This window comes from Diabrotica virgifera, chromosome 4 (genome assembly GCF_917563875.1).
Source record: "Diabrotica virgifera virgifera chromosome 4, PGI_DIABVI_V3a".
Taxonomy (NCBI): Eukaryota; Metazoa; Arthropoda; class Insecta; order Coleoptera; family Chrysomelidae; genus Diabrotica; species Diabrotica virgifera.
In genome coordinates this window covers 240,220,316-240,241,965 of record NC_065446.1, presented here as the reverse complement: position 1 = coordinate 240,241,965, position 21,650 = coordinate 240,220,316, and the positions used below count along the sequence as shown (strand labels likewise).

The 21,650-nt window shown below is 31.9% G+C and overlaps 2 protein-coding genes across 4 annotated transcripts in view; both read left to right on the top strand.

Moving 5' to 3' along the window:
* LOC114327208 (scavenger receptor class B member 1) overlaps positions 1–21,650 on the top strand; it is a 633,383-nt gene that overhangs the window by 65,672 nt on the left and 546,061 nt on the right. The gene's annotated exons all lie outside the window — the stretch shown is intronic.
* LOC114327233 (sodium channel protein Nach-like) overlaps positions 1–21,650 on the top strand; it is a 56,370-nt gene that overhangs the window by 22,534 nt on the left and 12,186 nt on the right. The window contains exons 6-7 of the mRNA XM_028275780.2: positions 11,236–11,385; positions 19,749–19,950. Coding sequence (XP_028131581.1) covers positions 11,236–11,385; positions 19,749–19,950 — 352 coding nt within the window. The remainder of the gene's footprint in view (positions 1–11,235; positions 11,386–19,748; positions 19,951–21,650) is intronic.

Here is a 21,650-nt window from a genome sequence, read left to right as displayed (position 1 = left end):
GACGATTGTTTCGATTGACGATTCAAAAAATATAAACTCAACTTATTACGTACAAAACTGGACAAAATCACTCTCAAATGGATTATTTCATGAGAAGAAAAGTAGATATACATGAATGTATGGACTTCAAGGTAATAGTTAGTGAGACAGTAAGCCAACAGAATAAGTTGCTGGTGCTGGATATTGAAGTAAAAAAGCGAAATCAAACCAAAATATCGGAGAGGACGATAAACCATCAAGTGGTGGATGTTAAAAGGTGAGAAAGAAGGTCTATTCAGGTACTCATATAGAATAAATGTGTTGGAATTTGTGCTAGTACAATTTGGAGGAAAATAATCACTACTAAGAAATAACTACAAAGATATAACGTTCAGTGGTTCAAAGACGGAAATGAAAGTACTGAAGAATATAAGACCAAGTTAAGAGGATTATATAATAAAGCAGCAGAAGAAACGATAGGAATACAAAAAAGAAGTAATAAACCATGATTGTCGAGAAGCACTTGGGAAAAAATAAAAGAAAGGAAACTACTAAAATGTAAAATGTTAAAAAATGATCTAAAAGATAGAGAACAAATGAAGAGAGAATATACAGAGAAATATAAATAAGTTAAAAAAAGTGCGAGAAACGACAAAAGGCAATATAACGAAGAACTGTTAGATAATAGAAGCAGAAACAGTAGCAAAAAACAACATGGGAACTCTATATAGAACGACGAAAAACTAAGCTCATGTCAAAGACAAAAATGGGGAAATATTGAAGAATGAAAAGGAAATATCTGAGAGATGGATTGAACATTTCAGGAACATTTCTATTTGAAGAAATAAAGGAAGAACTAAGTTTCACCGAATCGGAATTCATAAAAAAAAGTAAGTAAAGCAATACAACGGCTGAAAAGAGAGAAAGCAGATGGAATAGATAACATTACTACAGAACTACTGAAAGCAGATAGAGAAACATCGGAAAAAATCCTGTATGTAATAATAAACAAAATATAGCAGGAGGAGAGAATACCTCATGATTGGAAAAAAGGTATAATTGTAAAGATACCCAAGAAGGGAGATCAAACGAATTGCAACAATTGGCGAGCAATAACAGTACTATCTAGAGTGAGTATTAGTGATGTTGATTATAGTTACTTTCGAGTATTCATTACAAATCGTTACTTTTGTATAAAGTAATCATTTACAGTATTCGTTACTTTGATTACTATGATTATTTTGTTACTTTTGTATTTGAGTACCGGTGATCATATCGAGAATCGTATTTCTCAGTAGGTAGGTATTCTTTATAAAGTAATAATTTACAGTATTCGTTACTTTGATTACTATGATTACTTTTGTATTTGAGTACCGGTAATCATATCGAAAATCGTATTTCTCAGTAGGTAGGTATTTTGTATAGGTATTCCGATATAACAACGACCTTCACCAATCTGTTTAAGGGATAAAAATGATTTGATTACTATGATTACTTTTGTATTTTGTAACGAAGTAATCAGAGTAATCTAAGTAGATACAATAGTCGTTACTCGCTCTGATACGATTGGTACGAAGTAATCAGAGTAATCAAAGTAGATACAATAGTCGTTACTTGCTCTAATACGATTGGCACGAAATAATCAGAGTAATCAAAATAACGATTTGCCTCTCTGTATAGTAATCATTACTTTCGGTATTCGTAAGTAACGAGTACTTTGTAGCGAATAGTTACTTTTTCAACATCACTAGGAGTATCATGACAAGGGCGATACTAGAAAGGATGAAAGAAACTATAGGCAAGTTTTTAAGACCAAACCGAGCGGGATTCAGAAGTAATAAAGCATGCACATATCATATTAACACATTAAAAAAACATTGTAGAACAAGAAATATAATGGCAGAGCAAAATCTATATAAATTTCATTGACATTATATAAGCTTTTGACTGGAATAACAGAAAAAATAAGGGATATATTAAAGAGATATGGAATTCCATTAAAATACATAGGAATCATCAAAATTTTATATGAAAATTATACCGCACAAATCATGCACAATGGGAAACTCACAGAACCAATCAACACAGACAGTGAAATTAGACAAGGGTGTATTTTATTTCCAACCATATTTTTGATCTTAATCGACTGGGTCATGAAGAAAGCAAAAAAATAAAACAGGAATTAGATGGAATGCTTTTGGTCAGTTTGAAGATCTAGATTTTGAGGATGATATTATGTCTGGTGTCCGAAAAAAGACAACAACAGAAACGATGACAAAAGAAGCAAAAAAAATACGATTAGAGATCAATACAAGAAAAACCAAATTTATGAAGATAAGTTCGGTTCATTCATAGGCGTAACCAGGATGATCCTAAGGGGGGGGTTACAACTACCTGAAAGGGGGGGGTTACAACTACTGGAAGGTCTCTGAGGGCTATGGTGTTAAGCGTATGGAGCTCAAAGTACATCCCAATGGGGGGAGTTACAACCCCCAAAACCCCCCCTGGTTACGCCTATGGGTTCATTGAAGGGAGAAGAAGTAGAAAATGTTCAAAAGTTTTGCTATCTGGGAAGAAAAATTGACGCTAGCGGTGGAATAGAAGAAGAAATTAATGAAAGGATAACTAAAGCCCAGAATACGTTCTATATGCTGCAGAAAATATGCAAGTCCAATAAATTAACAACCAAAACCAAAATCAGAATATTTAATACAAATGTAAAGAGCGTTTTGCTATATGCAGCAGAAACTTTTAAATTAGAGAAAAAGATTATACAAAAGGTTCAAACATTTGTAAATAGATGCCTCAGACGAATATTGAAAATATATTGGCCAAATCGGATAAGTAACAAGGAACTTTGGAGAAAAACTAATCAAGAGCCTATAGTCTAAAGTCTAAACAATAAATAAGTAGACGCAAATGAAAGTTTATTGGACACACCTTAGGGAAAAATGAAGATGATAAATATAACCAAACAAGCTCTGGATAACCAACCAACTGGAAAATAGTATGGTATAACTAGACCCAAACCCAGACATCCAAAGTGAAAGTTATCCTCCAACACCAAATTGTTCTATATGGTCCACATAATGTTCAGAAAAAAGTCACACCATTTTGAGCGTCGGGTTTGGGGGCAGAGGGGGGAGAAATCGGTAAATTCGTAGCTTTTTACGTTTTTCGTAAATATTTCTAAAACTATACGATTTAGCATAAACAACCTTCTATACAAAAATGTTCTACATTAAATTTAAAATAAACAAGCTGAAAATGCGAGCATTATCATAACGAAAACTTTGTTTATTTACGTATTTTAATTCATAATATGGAAAATCGCTATTATGAAAAGTAGTTTAGAATTAATAATTATGTTTTAATGTGCAATTATATCATTCTAATTTAAATGTTATGAACTATAAAGGTAGTTTACTCTTGATTGAAATTCATATTTTTTATATACCTACCTCGTATAAAATTAATAAAATTTTAGATATGATGGTTGCATCATAAATCTTAGAACATGAAGAGCTCTTTGTGAATAACTTTTCTTCGTCAAATTAAAAATAAAAGAGTTATAAATAATTGATGGATTCGACCGTTACTTGATGGAAGTTCATTTTATCTAACAATAAAACACTGAAAACGTTTGTTTTCTATACTTCCACAAACTTTATTATATCTAAGTGACTACAGCTGTTTCGGCGGAGTGCCTTTCTCAAGTGATATCGTTTACAATGTGTTTGCCTCTTCAGTTGAAGACTTAAAAAGGCAAACACATTGTAAACTATATCACTTGAGAAAGGCACTCCGCCGAAACAGCTGTAGTCACTTAGATATAATAAAGTTTGTGGAAGTATAGAAAACAAACGTTTTCAGTGTTTTATTGTTAGAGTTATAAATGAAAATGTTGTTGGTATCCATAATTTGAGAAAAATCTTCAGTTGAAGACTTAAAAAGGCAAACACATTGTAAACTATATCACTTGAGAAAGGCACTCCGCCGAAACAGCTGTAGTCACTTAGATATAATAAAGTTTGTGGAAGTATAGAAAACAAACGTTTTCAGTGTTTTATTGTTAGAGTTATAAATGAAAATTTTGTTGGTATCCATAATTTGAGAAAAATCTTCAAATATTTTTTCCATTAGAAGGATGTAATTGCACATATCAGACCATAATTTTTTATACCAAACAATATTATTTCATATACTGTCGGTTCGCTAAACTCAGACACAACTGGTTACTGATTTTAGTCAATAATTTTGCCAATTTGGCAAAAAAAATTACTAATTAGTTAATAATTACTAAATAATTAGTAATTTTGTCAATTTTGTCAAATTCGCAAAAACAAAAAAATTACCTACTAAAATCACTAGCCAGTTGTGTCGACTTTAGCGAAGCGACTATATTTTAATTTCATAGCAAATGGAACAGTTCATTTATCATAAAGGGGAGGCCGTATACTCGTATAAACCATTTTAAAGCTGTTAATAAATTATTGCTTTTAAAATATACTCAAATTGTATTTTTGAACATTTTATTTATTTTATATAATATTTAAATTCACTATCAAAAGTCATTGATATTTTATTAATACTTAATTTAAAATTTAGTTTGACATTCACGAGGTGTCAAACTCAAATGTAAATAACCTATGCTTTGCTTAACAAATCGAGATTAAAAAACTAGCCTACTTAATAGCAACGATTTCAGCTGGACGTGTAGTGTGTCGGAAGAAAATAAAACGATTGTGACGTCACATTTTAGACTTTGAGGTCGATTATCTCGAAGACGGTTAGAAATATCGAAATGCCGTTTTCAGATTTGGATTCAGAAGAAAAAACTACATAAGAATCCATCGATAAATCTGATCTGAGTATTGCAGGAGCGGCAACGCAATAACACACACACTTTTGCGAATTTATAAACGAAATGTTTTCGTTGAAAAGGTCCTATGCATAATCCTTCTAAAATGAACGGTTTCAAAGTTACTGAGGTAGTATAGTATAATTGGTCCAAAAAAAGGCCTAACCTAAACATCCAAAGTAGAAGATTGTTCTATATGGTCCACATATTGTTCAGTAAAAAGTTATTACACCATTTTGAGCGTCCGGTTTGGGGTGGGGGGAGGGGAGATGGGGGAGAATTTGGTAAATTAGTAGTTTTTTTACGTTTTTCATCAATATTTCTAAAATTATGCTTTAGCGTAAACGATGTCCTATACAAAAATGTTCTACATAAAATTTAAAACAAAAAAGGTCGTGTACATAATTGTTACAAAATCAACAGTTCCAGAGTTACGGAGGGTGAAAAGTGGAGGTTTTGATATTTTTTATATTTTTTGGGCAATTTCCTACTGATTTTCTTTAACAGGATTGTGTTTAATAAATCAAATTTGCTATTTCAGTGGCCGATGGTATGTTAGTGATAACCCCTGGAAGAAACGTCAACCTCATTACCCAAAATCATCATGAATTGCCGAAAAATATAAAAAGTATCGAAAACCTCTACTTTTCACCCTCCGTAACTCTGGAACCGTTGATTTTATAACAATTATGAATTAGACCTTTTTTGTTTTAAATTTTATGTAGAACATTTTTCTATAAAACATTGTTTACGCTGAAGTTTTGTTTACGCTAGTTTTAGAAATATTGACGAAAAACGTAAAAAAACTACTAACTTACCGACTTCTCCCCCATCTCCCCCACCCCAAAACTGGACGTTCAAAATGGTGTAACTTTTTACTGAACCATATGTGGACCATATATATATATATATATATATATATATATATATATATATATATATATAGCAATTTGGTGTAGGAGGAAAACTTTTATTTTGGATGTCTGGGTTAGGCCTTTTTTGGACCAATTATACTATACTACCTCCGTAACTTTGGAACCGTTCATTTTAGAAGGATTATGCACAGGACCTTTTTTATTACAAATTTAATGCATTTAATACATTTTTGTATAGAAGGTTGTTTTATAGAAAAACGTAAAAAACTACGAATTTACCGATTTCTCCCCCCCAAACCCGACGCTCAAAATGGTGTGACTTTTTTCTGAACATTATGTGGACCATATAGAACAATTTGGTATTGGAAGATAACTTTCACTTTGGATGTCTGGGTTATGCCATCTTTTGGATCAATTCTATCATACTAAAAAGAAAACCAGGCAGACCAATGACATCCAGGAAAAGAAATATTAACAGAGAGCTAGAAGACAACGGGTTAATGTGGAAAGAGGTGAAGGCGCTGGCCTGAAACAGAGATAGCGGTGCGTCAAATATATATAATGAATATTCATAACTAGACTTAGGCAAATATGCAAATAAAAAGGTATGAAATATGCGCATAAATATGCAAGTTTATGTAGAAAATATGCCTGTAGTAAAAAAATATTTGCAATATTTTTTAATTTATAAAACTATTTACAATATCTTCACATGTTCTACACTCACCGGCACAAAATTCCGCCACCCAAAATTTTTGATAAAGTTTGATAATTTAAACTTTATTATACGTACTCCGATTTTTAAGATTCTTGCACCAGTTTGTATAGGTCTGGATCCCGCGTATGAAAAAATAGTTGATTAATAGCAAGCTGAAAATTTGTTAATAGCTTAAGGGTGTCTAGTCGGATAAACTTTGATATATGGGAACACTGGAACAGGGGCAGTTTTAATTGTGGAACAGGTTAAAAATTTGGAACGGTCACACCACGAAAACGGCACATTTATTTTGTCCGACAGAACAGACTTAAACTCTCCCAACAGAGATTAAACTCTCATGCAAAAATCAGACTGCTATTTATCACCTGTCAGAATTCCTGTCATTTGACATATTCTACATGTTCCACTCATTAAAACGCCCATTTGGTGATAAATAACAGTCTGATTTTTGCATGAGAGTTTAATCTCTGTTAGGAGAGTTTAAGTCTGTTCTGTCGGACAAAATAAATGTGCCGTTTTCGTGGTGTGACCGTTCCAAATTTTTAACCTGTTGCACAATTAAAACTGCCCCTGTTCCAGTGTTCCCATATATCAAAGTTTATCCGACTAGACACCCTTAAGCCATTAAACCCTTAAGCCATTAACAAATTTTCAGCTTGCTATTAATCAACTTTTTTTTCATACGCGGGATCCAGACCTAGTAGGTACATGTATTGATATCGTTTGGTATTATTCCGGTAACACAAAAATGTTGCTTGCATTGCATTATACGGGGGTGAATGGAAGTGTTGTATCTCCTTCTAACTTTAAAACATTCTGTGGAAAAATGGAAGGGCTGATTTTGTTTCATAGTCCTGTCATATTATTCCGGAAGCATCACTAAAATTTTGTTTTTGAAATTATCCGAATATCTCTTTTCTTGTAAGAGCTGTACCATTTTTTGTAAATAAAAACACTGATTGACTCATAAAATAGAGGTTGGATTGATAAGATTAGAATGGCCCGCATGCAGCCCAGATCTCAATCCTATTCAGTATTTATGGGATGAATTAAAAAAGCTATTCGCCGTCATCCTAGGCCTCCAGAAAATTTGGTACAGTTATGGCCCTGGTAGAGGAATATCGGGCTATTCCCGAGGCAAGGATAACACATCTTTATTCGATGCCAAACAGATTGCGAGCAGTCGTTGCTGCAAGAAGTGGACATACCCGCTATTGAGTTGTTTGGTTTTGTTGTTAATTTTGGTTTGTTTTGTTAATTTTAGTGAGTTTGATATTTTTAATTAAAAAAACCTTCAAAGCAGTGTTTTTATTTACAGTTCTTACAAGAAAAGATATATTTGGATAATTAAAAAAACAAAATCTTAGTAATACCTCTAGGATAATACAAAAGGAGCATCAAAAAAACAAAATCAGCCCTCCAATTTTCCACAGAATTTTTTAAAGTTAGAAAAAAAAACACGCTTTCATTCACCCCCGTATAATGCCATCTAAGCAAACAATTTTTGTTACCGGAATAATACCAAACGATATCAATACATGTACCTACAAACTGATGCAAGAATCTTGAAAATCGGAGTACAAATGATAAAGTTATAGATTGTCAAACTTAATCAAAAATTTTGAGTGGCGGAATTTTGTGCCGGTGAGTGTATTAATATGTGTATGTATTTTATGCTAGGGGAGCCCAAGCGGGGATTTTTGCAGTTACTCGAGCGCGTCAGATTATCATATGGGGAGAAACCTGATACCCTGCAGATGTACCTCTACTATACAGGGTGTCCAGAAACTCTACCGACAAACGAAGACAGGAGATTCCTCAGATAATTTTAAGACAATTTAACCCAATTCACCTAGTCCGAAAATGCTTCTTACGGGAGCTAGAGCTCTTTGAAGATGGCGTCATGAAATTAGTTTTTCTTAAATACCCCCAGAACGCTTCTATTTAGAAAAACGAAAATTGGTATGCATATTTACTTTTCAGAGCTGAATCGATTCCATCCATTGCAAATTTCTAGTACCGGTCATAGGCGTGCGTTTTGGGTAGAGCAACGGGTATTTTATCGCATAACTTTTTTGTCCTTAACTTTTATACATTTTTGACAACGGATTATTAAATTGTGAGGTATTCTAGTACTAAAAGGTACTCTTGATTTAAGTCGGTAGGACACACCGTTTTCTAGAAAAATCGATTTGAAAGTTTTCGTTTTTGGAATTTGAAAAAAAATTGAAAGAACTTTTCAACAAAAAACGAAGTATTTTACCAACATAAAGTAAGAGTAACTTTTAGTACTCGAATACCTCATAATTTAATAATCTAGTGTCAAAAATGCTCAAAAATTCAAGACAAAAAAGTTATGCTATAAAATAACTGTTGACCTACCCAAAACGGACGCCTATGACCAGTACTAGAAATTCGCAATTAATGAAATGGATTTATCTCTGGAATATAAATAAATGTACCAGTTTTCGTCTTTCTAAACGGTTTTTTTTTTGAAATTTTTTTTTAATTCAAAAAGCGAAAAGTTTTCAAATCGATTTTTCTAGAAAACGGTGTGTCCTACCGATTTAAAACAAGAGTACCTTTTAGTACTAAAATACTTCCCGATTTAATAATCCAGTATCAGAAATGCATAAAAATTAAAGATAACAAAGTTATGCGATAAAATAACCGTTGCCCTACCCAAAACGGACGCCTATGATCGGTACTAGAAATTTGGAATGAATGGATTAGATTTATATCTTAAAGATAAATAAGCGTACCAATGTTTGTTTTTCTAAATAGAAGCGTTCTGGAGGTATTTAAGAAAAACTAATTACAAGACGCCATCTTCAAAGAGCTCTAGCTCCCTTAGCCAAGCCGCACACCAAAGAAACATGAAGCGAAAAACATGAAACATGAAACGAAAAACATGTTTCATGAAAAGAAAACACTGCTAAACAAATCTCAAAGTCCGTCTACCAATGAAACGAGTGTGATTCATGCTCATGACACATTTTTATTTTCGGAGAGTTTAATAAATGGCCGGACATATATTTGTTTAGCAGTGGTTTATTTCCATGAAACGTAATTTACATTTCATGTTTCTTTGATGTGCATTTTCGTGCCTTTGCCTTTGATGTGCCTTAGGAAGCATTTTCGGACTAAGTGAATTGGGTTAAATTATCTTAACATTATCTGAAGAATCTCCTGTTTTCGTTTGTCGGTAGAGTTTCTGGACACCCTGTATATTGGCATTTAACACAGGGGAGTTCGTTAAGGGGGGCCTGAAAATAAAAATATATCCTTAAAAAAACTCGAAATTGTCAGATTAAGATAAGGTAAGTTAAGTACATGCAAAAGAGTGTATATTTCAAAAATCTGAGGATTTGAGCCGGGCGTAAGGAAATGGGTGAGTACCAAACTTTCACAAGAAAAAAGAGAATATTTCGCGAAACGAATGACTGATCGAAAAACTAAAAAATATGTGCTCAATATTTTTTAAAAATCTATCGAATGATACCAAACATGACTTCTCACGAGAGGAGTGGGGGGAAAATTTAATATTTTAAATACGAATCCCGCGATATTTCGCGAAATGAACATCAGATCGAAAAACTGTAAAATACACTTATCCAACATTTTTGAAAAATCTATCGAATGACACCAAACACGACCCCCCACGGAGGTGGGGTGGGGGGTTACTTTAAAATCTTAAATAGGAGCCGTAATTTTTTATTGCAGATTTGGATTCCTTACGTAAAAATAAGTAACTTTTATTCGAAACTTTTTTCGAATTATGGATAGATGGCGTTATAATTGGAATAAACGATTGTTGGAAATGGAAAATTAAATTAAAAAATGGCAAGCGCCCACTAAAATGGAAAACTTTACTTAACTTTTTTTGGTTTTAGGACCTACTCTTCACAACCCAATAGGTCCCCATAACGCTCGAGTGACTGCACATTTAGCATACTTTGCTCCTCTACCATTATAAACTAAGCTTATGTAATTAAATGCTGTTTTTTTTTCTAACAGAAACATATGGCTTCTATCTGAATACTAACTTTTTTCGACATCAACTAATGTAACTGGGGCATTTTTCAAATTCACCATAATAGTTGGCTCTAAATTAAGTGGTTCGGAACTAGTACTTGAACCACTTCAGAAAGAACCTGGTAACTACTGTTTTTTCCATGGTTGTTTAAATTTTTCGAAAGTTTACTTTCCAATATGATTACTGTTAACGTTTTGACACAATGATTCAAATTCTTTTATTAAAAATGTACTGTCTAACAATGATAATTTGGAGAAATCCAATTTGGAGGAATCCAGTTTTCTGAACAAAACTATAGTTTGATTTTATGAATGACACTGAACTGTTTATTTTCGGCATTTTCTAAGCACAACAATTACAGTGATAGGTGTTTACGGCTTATTTTACAACAAAAGTGAGAAAAGGACCGTCAACATAAAAAATTTTACCTAGAGATGTAAACTGGCAGATTTTGGAACCCTTGTAGGACAAAACGTGACAAAACTATGTATATATCTTTTATATCGCTATATCTTTTATTAGTTCCGATACCAAAAATTTGAATACCAAGACATTACAAAACAAAATTAAATATTGAGATTTCCAAGCTATTTGTTACATGAATATAAAAATGTATATAACCAAAATTTCAAATTATATGAATTTTATGCTCATTTATATAAAAATATGCAAAATTTGATATTTTTGAATTTTTTATGCATAAGATGCAAAATACGCAATTTGCATATTTACCTAAGTCTATTCATAACTTAACAAAAATTTTTAGATTTTATTCTCTATACCTACGGATTTTCCCGACACTACTTCGGGAGGTTTAGTAGAAAAAATAATAGACAGGGGGACAGAAATTTTCCTTCAAGTTTCATCGATAAACACAGTAGCCACTGATGAAGTTAAAAAATATCCCCCGAGCAAGGTAAGGACCTCCGAGGCCACAGCGGTGCGTCATCAATATTAATTCGGGAGAAGGTATCACCCGCTTTTTCGAAAGTTCTGCGAAACTTTGACTACAGTGCGTCGGCATTATTTGACACTATCTAAAATGCAGGCTCAATATTGTGACAATATATTCACAGGTGAACTAAATGGAAGTTATAAAAACAAATTTATTAATAGTAAACAAATATTTATAAAAATAAACCAAAATAGGTAAAATTTTATTAAAAGCATGTATTTGAATTTTTTTATTTGAATTTAAAATTTTAATTTTAAATTATTGATGATATTTCTAAAATAAAAAATTCTCCAAAAACTTTATATATTCACATTAGAGTTCGAAATATTTTTACGTAAAATATACTTAACAATAAAACTCATTAGTATTAATAATAATATATTTTTTTAATAAACCTCGACACCGTAAGGTACAAGAGGACGGCTTAAGTAAGTAAGTATATTTTTTTAAATAGTCCGACAAATAAACAAACACACACTACTTCCCTAATATGGATCAATACTAACGAATTCCAATATCTTAGAAAATAATACACTACTGCACTGAACAGATAGTCCACTCTTTCACGGTTTTTGCTCTAAATTTTAAAGAACCGTTTGGATTGACATGAAATTTGGCATAAGCATAGCTTACATGTCAAAGAAAAAAAGTGATATTGTGCCGATGTGTGCTTTTGCCCTGGGGGTGACTTTCACCCCCTTTTGGGGGTGAAAAAATATAAGTCTAAAATAAGTCCGGAAATGGATAAACTGACTAATTTTAAGTAACTTTTGTTCTATAGAGCTTTTTCGCCAAGTCAACACTTTTCGAGTTATTTGCGAGTGAATATGTTCATTTTTTAACAAAATAACTACATTTTTAGATGGTTTTTCTCAAATAACTCCAAAAGTAAGTATTTTGTTGAAAAAAACGTTTTTAGCAAAAATATAGCGTGCAAAAAAGTAAAAAAAAAATGGTGTACGCGTTAGGTCTCTGGACCTCGTAAAACCAGAGTTATAGCCAATGAAAAATAGATTCATATTCACCAAATTTCAAATAGAATATTTCGAAGTGATATATCCAAAAAATTAAGCACTTTTAGGGGAAAACCCATTATAACTTTTTAAAAATGTTTAAAAACATACATGTTTAAAAACTTTATTTCTGTTTTTGTAAAAAGTTTCTAGCATTACATTTAAGCAAGTTACGCTCAAATTAAAGTTTGTCGCTTTTGTTTTGACTAAAAAAATCGGGAAGACCACCCCCTAATTAGCAACGTAAATGAAATTAATCGTTACTGCTCCACAAATTATTTTACTTATGTTGTGTTTATATGATTTGTAAGTCTCATCGATTCAAAGTGCTTATTTTGGAAAAAAAGTGGTTTTAAAGTAAAATTTTTAAAAATTTTAATTTTGAAAAATATGCTTTTTTTCAAAATAACTTAAAAATTGTTAGAGACATCAAAAATATCGAAAAACAAAAAAAGTCAGCATTGCTTTTCTGAATATCATGAATTTTTTTGTTGTTCTGTTAGACAAAAATTGATTGAGGTTTGGTGTTTCTAAATTTGCATACATTCGTGATCAGTGACCCGTTCAACCCCTTTTAACTACTGCCCTTTCAAAAATAAGGACTTTGAACCGATGAAACTTACAGATCATATAAACAATACATACACGGGTCAAAAAACTGGTGAAGTCGTAACGATTAAGTTCATTTAAGATACTAATTAGAGGGTGATTTTCCCGATTTTTTTACCAAAAAAAAAGGGACCAACTTTATTTTGAACGTAACTTGTTTACTTTTGATGCTAGAAATTTTTTTTTATAAAACAAAAATGAAGCTTTTTTAAAAAACTTTAAATAAGTTGTAATGAGTTTTCCCGGAAATGTGCTTCATTTTTGGTTATTTCACGTTAAAGTATTCCATTTGGAATTTGACGAATATGAACCTATTTTTAATTAGCTATAACTCTGCTTCTACTAGGTATAGAAACGAGATATATACACCATTTTTTAAAATTTTTTACAGGCTATATTTTTGCTACGAATGTTTTTTCGACAAAATACGTACTATTTGAGTTATTTGCAAAAAACCGTCTAAAAGTGTGGTTATTTTGTTGAAAAATGAACATATTCACTGGCAAATAACTCGAAAAGTATTGACTAAGTGAAAAAACTCTATAGAACGAAAGTTACTTAAAATTAGTCAGTTTATCAATTTCCGGACTTACTTTGGACGAATACTTTTTCACCCCCAAGAGGGGGTGAAAGGCATCCCCGAGGCAAAAGCACATATCGGCACAATATCACTTTTTTTCTCTGACTTGTTAGCTCTGTGTATGCCAAATTTCATGTCAATCCAAGCGGTTCTTTAAAATTTAGAGGTTTTGCAATATTTTACCGTTAAAGAACGGACTAAGATATCGATACAGATAAAAGAACAGATAATAGAATCGTGCTATTACACTTAGAAAACTGACGCAGGCTTGTAAAAATGACAGTGACTATTTCTCTATGTTGCCTAATTAGTTAATAGTTATAATATTTTCGATTTCTTGTTATACGATAAACAATTTTAGTAGTTTCAATGTGTAAAAGTTTATTTGAAGAAAGCGAATTTTTTTGGTCTTCTTAATGGCGGTACAGGCTCGTTTTTGTGATATTTTATTTAATTATAGAGTAATTTCCACATACTAATATATTTCTCAAATTGGACTCTGTACCGCCATTATTTGCTATATTACTAATATATATGTTATAGTCAAAGCCCGAATTTCAGGCACTCCTAGGTTTAACTAGGCAATCCTCTGCTCTGGTCTGACTGACGGTCCTAGTCAAAACCCAAAATAAATTACAGTTTCGGCCTTTGACTAGTCAAACCTAGCTAAGTTGGTTAGGCAAAGGTCGAAATTTAATTTTATGAAATCGGCGTTTGACTAGTCAAACCCCGATCAGCTATAAAAATGTCTTAATTTGTTAGATTAGGTTTAATAAAACGTCATTTTTTAATTTTATATTGTCTTAATTAAAATTAAAAAAAAAATAGTGTTTATTCTCACATGTTGAGGCATTATGGCATTTATGCCTGGTTGCACCAACAAATCTTAAGCTCCAGCTTAGCCCAGCTCAGCTTATAGATAGGGCCGCTTTAAGTCTCACTTACATTACACCATAATTTTTTATTCTTATCTAAGCAATCTACGTGGCAATCCATTGTAGTAAGCTGTAAGTTGATGTAAGACTCAATGGTGCAACGCGTATGGTTCATAAGCTGAGCTTAAAGCACATCTTAAGCTAAAGATCTGTTGGTGCAACCATACGTGCATTAGAGTTGCACAATACGTTAGACCTTATTTTACACTTACGAGCCCCTTCCCATAGCAGTTGGCCCAATGTAGATTTAAAAGAAATTCCAATTTTATAGAACAAAAACAAAAGTCCAGCATACCTAAACTTTGAAAGTTTTAATTCGTCGATAATTTTTGGATTTCCAGAAGTATAAAAAATATGTTGTAAATTAATAAGAACGATTAATTAAACGGAATAATAAGAAATTAAAAAAAAAACGCAAAAAATATCTAATTTTAACAAAACAAATGTGGAAGTTTACAACTAAGTGACATCTTTTTTATTTTGAATTACACTCAAAATTCTTCGAGGCATAGTTTTTATAAAGTTCTGACAACACTCTGGTGTAAATGGATCCCATATTTTTTGCAACTTTTGCTTCAATTCTTTGACGAATCTAGCAAGATGTTGTTTTTTTTATTTCGAGTAAAAAAGAGGCGCAAAAGATTTTCTCGGGGACAAGTCGGGACTGTTAGAAACGTATTCCAGAAGTAGTATACCGTGGTTACCAATCCAGTTTAAACTCTTTTTTGAGGTATGGCAACCTACGCCGCGCCATCTCGTTGGAAGATAAAATCTTTCGCTGATTTGAACTTATTGAAACGACTTTGTTCCATAATCGGTAAGAAATTATTTAAAACCTTCAAATAATATTTGCCCGTATTTAAGATTCCGTCGATAAAATGCAATTTTTCCAAACTATTCGATGACATGCTGCTCCAGACCATGATAAACCTAGGAAATTTGACCTTTCTGTTAAAACATTAAGCTGAAACGCTTTACTTTTCCTGCGTATAACTCGACTCCTACTGTATCCAACTCGACTCCAAAACAAACTTCAAATCTGGATTCATCACTCCATTGTATTGTATCCCTTAGTGAATTGGTCCAACCTCAATGCTCTTTTGACCATTTTAACTTATTTTTCTTGTGATGTAATGTTAAGGCTGGATTTTCGTTAGTCTGAGATAAAAAAAATTTTCACAAATAATTCGTATTGATTTTTTTTAACTTTATCAATCACTTTGTAAGTAGAAAATCTTAATTTGTGGACTCTCAGTGACATGTCGATCTAGAAATGTGTGTTCCAAACAGTTTACTCCAAAAACTATTTAAATCTAGATAAGTTGCACATCGCGTCGGTTTTTCAGTATAATGCGTCTTATTCTATCTGCTTCGCTTATTTTATTTTTCCTACATTTATAGGTTTTGTGATGACAAAACCTGAGGTTTTGTATCTCCCTAACTATATTTCTTACACTATAATGTGACAATTGAAACGTATTCGCGATTTTCGAACTGATTTTCGAGAATTAAAAAATCTATTGATAATTGAACAAATGTTCTCATCCATAACTTTACCTTCACTCATTCACCCATCGATGACTTTATCCCGACAAACGGCAATAGGCCTTATAATATCACAAAATCTATTTGACATTAATTGGCAATTGTTTTGATATCATTTTCCATAGCCTAACTCTGATTTTAAGATAATTATGAAAAAATCAATGTATGTTGATATACCTAATTGAATCAAAAGCCACGATTTAGCGATTTTTTTATTATTATTTTGAAATAAATAAAAACCGTAAGAGTAATGTTTTCAATAAATATTAGTAAAAAGTGCAATAATAATTAATATGGGAACTTATAAAAATATGTTGATTATCACTTGTTTATGGGAATCCTCATAAACTGCAAATTCTAAAGGTGGGCCAACTGAAATGGGAAGGGGCTCGTACATAATTTTGAAGGGCATTTCCTATTGCAGTAGCATTTTATAAGGCCTTGTCCTCCAAATTTAAAATCTGTTGTACTATTTTCTCTTAGAGACAGCTTAACGTCTGGAACATCTTCGAAATTAAGAAAATTCTCTTTGGATTCTCTTATTTGATTTCTTAAAAAAGGTGTATTTATTGCTTCGTATTTTGTACCAACTCTATACAAACCGTCAATTGTTTTATCTTGTATGATACCCAAAATATTTCGAGCCTCTCCTTTTGCTCTTGGGATAGGACCAAAGCTTGGGATAGGTATTGTTACAGTTTTTCCGATCGAAATTGAAGGATTTTTTTTTACTTAAATGTAACTATCTTCGCCAAAAAAATAATTACTACAATTATTAGACAGTTGTGTCTGAGATTAGTGAACCGACTATACTAGTTAAAAATTTAAATAAAATAAATTCGCTAAACCGAGATTTATTTTGACAGATTCAGAGTAGGGAACATACAACACAAAAATTCCTACTTGACACTGTTAACAGCTCAAATAAACTCATTCTTTCATTAAAAAAGAAGAATTATTTTAAAAAGTTACATTAAAATTAAAAAATTACGTGTTATTATAACTAATCTAACAAATTACGACATTTTAATAGTAGCCCAATAAATGACCGTTTTGGAATGTAATTTCCAGGGGCAACTCCGAATTGCATGAAAATTTGGATTTAGGTTCTACTTCCCCTCCACTTTAAAGTTGAATTTCTGCCGTTGGTTGCTTTTACTTGGGGGGTGACATTTACCCCTTCTCGGGGGGTGAAAAACGCGTGTTTAAAATAAGGCCGGAAATGGATAAATTGACTTATTTTAAGCACCTTTTGTTCTATAAAGTGTTTTACGTAAGTCAATACTTTTCGAGTTATTCGCGATTTAAAATGTTGATTTTTCGACATAAAAACTACGTTTTCAGACCGTTTTTCCCAAATAACTCAAAAAGTAAATATTTTATCGAAAAAAATATATTTAGAAAAAGTGTAACGTATAAAAAACGAAAAAAATGTTGTACAAGTAAAGTCTACAAATTGAGTAGAAGCAAAGTTGTAGCTCATGAAACATACGTTCTTATTCGTCTAATTTTAAATCGAATAATTCAACGCGAAATCACCCAAGAAAGAAGCGTTTTTCGGGAAAACCTTATTAACATTTTTAAAGTATCGAAAAAAAGCTTATTATTTGTTTTTTACAAAAGTTTACAGCATCAAAATAAAACGAGTTACACTGAAAAAAAAAAGTTGGCCCCTTTTTCTGTTAAAAAAATCGTGAAAACCTTCCTCTATTTAGCACCCTAAATGAAATTAATCGTTAAGCTTTACCATCTGTTTTAACTGTATATGTATTGTTTATATTATCTGTAAGTTTGATTGGTTTGAAGTGCTTATTTTTAAAAACATTTGGTTTTATAGTAAAAAAAAATTTCTAAAAATTTTCGAAAAATTTCATTTTTTCAAAATAACTTAAAAAGTATTAGTGATAAAAAAATCTTGAAGAGTAAAAAAATGTAGGTTTTGCTATTATAAATGTGCTAGTTTTATTTTGTTTCTCCATAAGACAAAAATTGGTTAAGATATGGCTGTTCAAAATTTGCATACACTCGTGATTAGTGACCCATTCAAGCTTTCTCAATTCAAAAATAAACACTTTAAACCGGTGAGACTGACAGATCATACAAAAAATAGGTAGGTAAGTAAATTGTTTGTAAAGCGGTAGCGATTAATTTCATTTGGGGAGCTAAACACGGCGGGTTTTTCATGATTTTTTACAAAAAAAGAAGAGGGCCAACTTTATTTTGAGCGTAACTCGCTTATTTTTAATGCTAAAATTTTTGTTAACAATTAAAACAAAGCTTTTTATAAACACTTTAAAAAAGTTGAAATGGGTTTTTCCCGAAAAGTGCTTAATTTTCGGTGATTTCACCTTGAAATCTTCGATTTGGAATTAGACGAATAAGAACGTATTTTTCATGAGCTACAACTTTGTTTTTATTTGATTGATAGACTTTAATGATACACCATTTTTTTGGGTTTTTTAGAAGCTACACTTTTGCTAAGGATATTTTTTTTGATAAAATATTTACTTTTTGAGTTATTTGCGAAAAACCGTCTGAAAACGTAGTTTTTTTCGAAAAATCAACATTTTCAATGGCAAATAACTCGAAAAGTATTGACTTACGTAAAAAACTCTATAGAACAAAAGTTGCTTAAAATCAGTAAATTTATCCATTTCCGGTCTTATCTTGAACGTATGTTTTTCACCCCCGAGAAGGGGTGACTGTCACCCCCCAAGTAAAAGCAACCAACGGCACAAATTCAACTTTGAAGTGGAGGGTAAGTAGAACCTAAATTCAAATTTTCATGCAATTCGGAGTTGCCCCTGGAAATTACACGGTATCGCCGAATTTCCCGTTCATTTACTGGGCTATAGACGATCGGGGTTTGACTAGTCAAACTCCGATTTCTTAAAATTAAATTTCGACCTTTCCTGACCAACTTAGTCTCCCCTAGGTTTGACTAGTCAAAGACCGAAACTATAATTTATTTCGGGATTTGACTAAGACCGTCAGTCAGACCTGAGGGTTGCCTAGTCAAACCTAGGAGTGCCTGAAATTCGGGCATTGACTATAACATATAAGCCAAATATCTCAACAAAATATTCAAAATTAAAGCTGCAATCTTGGAACGCGTTTTCCGTTTTGATGACGCGCTGGTGTAGCCTCTTAAAAATACAAATGTCAATATAAATCGTATTTAGTTATAATCTTAAAGCGTCTACACACATCCCGATCTGACCATCTGACACGACGGAACTCACCGACCATTCATGTCAGGGTCAGCTTTACACACGTCCCGACCAAACTAAATAACTCATTTCCGTCAATATTTCCCGAGTTCTAAATTTTTCATTTTCCATCTCTTCGAGATGTACATACATACATACTTTGAAAATGTATTTTTCTTATGAACAAAATGCAATTTTCATCTCCCCGAGATCAATTTAGTTCCCAAAATTTCCTGACACTCTCGAATCGAATGCAAAAAGTTGCATGGCGATTCATCTTACTGCACAAAATTCCTAGGTTTTGGACTTTTTAGTGCTTAGTTGATTCTCCTGAGCTATTTCCTTTTTACTGTGAAAATATCAAGAAAATTGATGCATTAGGACGAAATTCTGAGCCGCATACCCTCATTCACTGGACTATAATATGTTTTAGAGAGGTTGCATCTTTAGTGATGAAATTAAGACGTTATTCGGAAGCTACAGTTACAGCGACTGTATTATGGATTGCAAGATAAGAAGTATTGTAGCGTTATGTCAATGCGTTCCTTTCAATTTTATAAATGTATTCAACAATCCGAACGACCATTATTTTCAATGTACTTTGGGAGATTTACAGTGCTTAAATGCGTATACAAGTAAGAGTATTTTATTATTCATGCACTGCAAATTGTTATAATCGTTTCGTTGATTCTTTGTACATGTCACATGTATCATTCGTAATTGCAGAGGCTTATTCACTCATTTTAGTTGGCAAAAAAAGAGAAGTCAGATTCAACAGTTCACTACAAATAAATGATAAAGTTTATAAATAAACGACTACAATGGTGTGATACATACAAAACAATTTGTAGTTTTTTGGATGTGCTAAAAACTATAAAGTTTAACAACATTTAGAGAAAGCAAGCTTATAATACGAGCATTACCATAACGGAAACTTTGTTTATTTAAGTATTTAAATTCATCAATTAAGTACTACTACGTAAAGTACGTCAAAATACGTCGTATAATGAATTAAGTAAGTTTAAAAAATAGTTTCTGTGCGATATGTAACCCGAATTTACATGATATATCATAGTCACACCATGTTAGATTGCCCAAAAACTTACATCGGTCAGACTGGCAGAACCTCTGAGAAACGCATATCAGAACAAAAAAGGGCTTTCAATAATAAAAATACTGATTTTACGTATACACATCACCTTCTAGATCATAATAATTCTTTTAATGAAGAGTTTCAAATTTTTCATATTCAAAATAAAGGCCTAATGCTATATTTATTAGAAATCTATGGAAATTACTTAATTAAAAAAGAATATGTGTGTACTTTGTAGGAACGTACGAAGTTATACTTCTATTATAATATAATCTAACTTCATATTATGATTTCAACGAAATCAATATACTCGTACCTATCTACTTTAAACAGATTTTTGTATTGTATTTAAATATTAAGCTAATTTTAGAAAGAACAAAAAGAATACCAAAAATTAAAAAAAAAGGATACGACTTTGTCAGGATTCGAACAGGGGACCGCTCGATCCCTAGGCGAGCTCTACCGATCAGCTACCACCGCTTTTGTATTCAGTCGATCATTTCTCGGGCATAATTACAATCACGGTGACGTATACATTAATTGAAAATAAACATTTTCAATAATACTTATAAGGAGGAATTACAGAATTTCAATTTCTGACATAAATTTAATTAATAATAACGTAAATTTTGTACGACATTTTTAATAATTAAAGTAAATAAATTTTAAGTTCACTCAAATAAACAATCGATTACTGCCATCGTAGGCTATTGATTATTTTCAAAATAAGATAGCACAAAAGGAACTACAACGTTAACGGAGTTTTATTATTTCATATGGTCAATGGACACCTATATATGAAAAAACCGCGGAGTGCTACCATTTAAAGGGGTGCGTTTTTGAGAAATGGGTGAATTAGTCCCTGGGCACAGGTTACATTAGGGTGAGTTCTATGCACTTTTGGTATAAACATACCTACATAAAAATTGTTCCTGGTTAAATTTCCTATCTAAATATCGCAAAAGAAAGAAATTTTGTTTTTTGTCCCATAACTTTTGTCCACGAGGATATAGGTATAGACATTGCTTTACAGAAAAAAAATCTACATATTTCTTCTTTAAAATGTTGTATAGTAGAGGCAATTAGGATTTATAGTTTTCGAAATATGATTTTTCAAAGTTCGCCACTCACAGCAATTTTGGGCAATTTTCCTTGTAATGTCGCAAATATTGTTCTGTAACTTTTTTCCACGTAACTTTAGTTATATGAAATGGTACACGTAATAGAAATAGAAATCAATTA